This window comes from Austrofundulus limnaeus, unplaced genomic scaffold (assembly GCF_001266775.1).
Source record: "Austrofundulus limnaeus strain Quisiro unplaced genomic scaffold, Austrofundulus_limnaeus-1.0 Scaffold738, whole genome shotgun sequence".
Taxonomy (NCBI): domain Eukaryota; kingdom Metazoa; phylum Chordata; class Actinopteri; order Cyprinodontiformes; family Rivulidae; genus Austrofundulus; species Austrofundulus limnaeus.
In genome coordinates this window covers 178123-182129 of record NW_013953140.1, presented here as the reverse complement: position 1 = coordinate 182129, position 4007 = coordinate 178123, and the positions used below count along the sequence as shown (strand labels likewise).

General features: G+C 47.0%; 1 protein-coding gene across 1 annotated transcript in view; it reads left to right on the top strand.

Annotated features, from left to right (window-relative positions):
* The window catches only part of LOC106532246 (transcription intermediary factor 1-beta), a 13620-nt gene that overhangs the window by 8425 nt on the left and 1188 nt on the right, over positions 1-4007 (top strand). The window contains exons 7-9 of the mRNA XM_014028269.1: positions 798-944; positions 1025-1136; positions 2826-4005. Of these exons, the coding sequence (XP_013883723.1) occupies positions 798-944; positions 1025-1136; positions 2826-4005 (1439 nt within the window). The remainder of the gene's footprint in view (positions 1-797; positions 945-1024; positions 1137-2825; positions 4006-4007) is intronic.

The window sequence follows — 4007 nt, the reverse complement described above, 5'->3', positions numbered from 1 at the left end:
AGCTTTACTCATGCTGGTTCACATGGTGGACGGCAGGGCTTTACTCATGCTGGTTCACATGGTGGACGGCAGGGCTTTACTCATGCTGGTTCACATGGTGGACGGCAGGGCTTTACTCATGCTGGTTCACATGGTGGACGGCAGGGCTTTACTCATGCTGGTTCACATGGTGGACGGCAGGGCTTTACTCACTCTTATGAACGGACCGGTGAGAAAAGACCCAGAGCTTTTTATTTGAATCCAGCAGGGAGAACAACAGAGGTGTTCTTCTCTGCCTCCTGTGAGCAGCTCCAGCACTTTTTAAAAAGAAAATCAAGGTGGACACGCTGATTACAGTCTGGTGTCAAAGTGAAAGTAAAGAGACAGCGCTCCTGTTCGAAGTGAAACCTAAACACAGCTCTTCTGTCCTCCTCATCCTGACACAGAGGGCAGAAACAGATCAATTATACAGTTAAAACACATTAAAAGTTCATAACTCACCTTATTGTTGTTGCACTCTGTCTCACAACATTAGCAGCTGCTCTCTCATGGAGGGGGCAGCAACGTGCGCTCACCTGATCAAACAATGGATCGGACGAACGTATCTGCTGATACTGATACTAGGAAAAAACACAAATATCGGCCAAAAATACCATCCAGTTGATGTATCAGTCATCCCCTACTTACTGGACTGGAGTAAACTGAAGTGTGAGCCTGGAAAACGCCTCCTTTATGAAGTGAACTAAACCCTGCAGTAGTGTCCGTCAGAAGGCTTCCTGCGCTGACGCTCGTGGCGTTTTGTTTTTGGCGTGTGGCAGAAGGCGTACAAGTCTGAGCGGGAGCTGATCAACGGGAGGATGCTGGCGGTGCAGCGGCTGCAGGAGAGTCACAAATCGCTCAGAGAGGTCACTGAAAAGGCCCGAAACTCAACCGATCCTCTGGTTCTGATGAGCCACATCGAACAGGTAAAGCCTTCACCTGCTGGCTGTCGTTCAGGCTGTGGACCTGTTCAGCTCTTTAAATAACACATGAACCTGTTCTGAAGATGAAGTCTCAGATGAAGGATCTTGTGGACCAGGACTCGTCTCCTCCTCAGAACATGATCAGCGTCATCGTGGTCACGGACAATAAATTCTTGGAAGGCTTGTTAAACTTTGGTAAGATTAATTCTTTCATCTGATGTTGTTTTGTTTTTATTTTTACTCATGATGGTGCAGAACTCCTTCAGGTGTTGTTGATCCAGTAAGAACAGAAACAGTTCACTTCTCTTTTATAATCGAATATTTCAAACCTGTGTAGGGGTCACCTCGAGTGAAGAAACAGGAGTTACTGCCTCAAATCAGGTCTCGCACAGGCCTGAGAGGAGACAGGAACGCTGAATTCTATTTTAGGCCATGATGGGTCATTTCAACCTACACGAGGACTTCAGTTCTCTAATCAGATATTAAACAGAAACAATCTGTTCTGTTCGTGATTCATTGTTTGTTTAACTAAGAATGTTTATGCATCTGTTAATCATAATGATGACATGTCACAAAGAATATAGAATCACTTCTATTCTTATCGTGCCTAAAATAGATTAATGAATCACAGAAAATCATCACCATGTTTTTCATTGTGTTTTTATAAATCACTGTTTTATTTTACTGAAACATCAGTAATATAATTTTGAGTTTTCTTAAGAAAATCTTACATTTATATGGACACARGTTCAGRMTGATTATTTAAGCAGAAGGTTTAATTAATCATGATAAATGTTCACAGTGGTTTCTTTTACAGCCCAGCAAAAAGAAGCAGAGAAGATATTTTCATAATGTCTGTAAGAAGCAGAGCAAGTGGCCTTCACTGGCGACAGCTGGCAACCCTCTTATCTCTTCCTTTCTTTTTCTGACGAGAGTTTATCTAAGGCTCTGACCCTGACTAACACGTACGCCTTAGAGACAAGCAGTTTTCTTGCTGGATGCCGAAGCAGCAGGACGAAGCTGTTTTCTCTCCGGAGAACAGCCGGGCCGCAGGTTTGACTCAAGAGCCAATTAGAGTCGACCTGAAGCCCCGGGACAAAGGCAAGCCGCCTTCATGTCCCCCTGGAGACACACGTCTCTTTAAAGTGTTTTTCAACTCCCTGGGGGGAGACTTTTATTTTGAAAGACGACCGAACCACAGCTGGAATCTCTCTGGCCGGGCTTAAGCGGACTAAAGAGTCACCTGAAAGACACCTTTCCACTAAGGACCATTTCTGGACAAGCATCCTGTTGGGTCGTCGGTGAGACAGCCAGACCAGGGGTTCTTAAGCAGACCACTCCAGGTAACGCTGACGTGTTCGGTGGGTGACGTGTCAACTTGAAGCTGAGAGCTCAGAGAGGACGTGCTGAATCCGGTTGAAAACCTTTCAAAATTAAAACAGAAACACTAACTCTTAATTTCCTTACCTTTTCTTACCTTTATCCTTTGCCAACCCCCAAGTGAAGTGCCTGTAAATCGTTTAGTCTTAACATCAGAACTGACGTTTTACTGTCTGTATAAGTAATCTGAGTTAATGTGAAGAAATTCGGACGCGGGTTTTTATCTCATTTACTTGGACTCTTAGTAGGAAACCCACAATTAGGTGTAATTTATGATTTTGTTCAATTTGTGTAAATAAATGATTGCATAATCTTTTATGAATCAACTTGAACCGGTCTGAGTTCCCTAATTGTGTCACTTCCCTTTGCACAGACAAATATTGGAGTAATGAGTAAAACCTTGGTAAAATTTACTCTTATAACTTTGTTATGAGAAGTGTAAGGTAAGTTATTTGCATAAATAACTCATCTCTTACACCTGACTGTCATTATTTCTGTCTGTAGGTGAAATTAAGGTCTCGTGGGTTCCCTTTTCTGTATCTGAAACACTCCTAGAAGGGATGAAGAAACTGCCAGCTCCTTCTGTCTCCTCCCCCCTGACAGAGGCTCCTCCCACCAGCAGCAGCAGTCAGCCCCCCTCCTGTAATAAAACCAACAGTAACAGAGTTTTCAGTCCGGTTTCATCTGGAACGAGTTCCACAAACACCTCCTCCTCCAACCAATCAGAGTCATCCTCTAAAACCAGCCCTCAGACTGGGACCAGTCCTGGTGCTGTTCCTCCTGTCCCGCCTTTGTCCTCCTTGTCAAACATCTCCTCCCCGCTCACTGATTCTGATCCCAGCACTGGGAAGAATCCAGTTAGTCAGGTTCCACCTGCTTCCAGCCTCAGCTCCCTGGCTCACACACAACCCAGAACCACTACAGCTGCAGGGATCAACACTCCTGATCCCAGCGACATCCTTTCTGCACCATCACAGTCCACCACAAGTCCAGAAACCTCAGAGATGGACCCAGCAGCCATACTTCGTAAGTTTAACATCCTGACCAAGTCCCAGTTGGAACTGGATTCAGGGAAATATTTCTTTAAGTTTAGATATAAGATGAAACCAGCTGACAGGAGGTCCTCTGGAGGTCAAACCACCTCTGTCTGTCATAAAAAACCCTCCTCCTCCTCCTCCTCAGTTACTCCTTCCTGTATGGTGACCTCCTCCATCACCCCTCCTACCTCCATGTCCAGATCAGTGATCTTACAACATATTCTCTCACAAAATGCTCTGCCAGCTGTCGGGAGAGGAAACTTTCAGCCTGTCGGCTCCAGCTCCCCCTCCTCAGCAGGTCCATTACTGAGCACACCAGCCCGGTCCTCAGGGACACCAGCCCGGTCCTCAGGGACTCCAGCCCGGTCCTCAGGGACACCAGCTTGGTCCTCAGGGGTTTCAGTCCAGTCCCCAGGGACACCAGCCCGGTCCTTGGGGGTTTCAGTCCAGTCCCCAGGGACACCAGCCCGGTCCTTGGGGGTTTCAGTCCAGTCCCCAGGGACACCAGCCCGGTCCTCGGGGGTTTCAGTCCAGTCCCCGGGGACTACAGCCCAGTCCTCGGGGTTTCCATCCCAGTCCTCGTGGACTCCAGCCCAGTCCTCGGGGTTTCCATCCCAGTCCTCGTGGACTCCAGCCCAGTCCTCGGGGT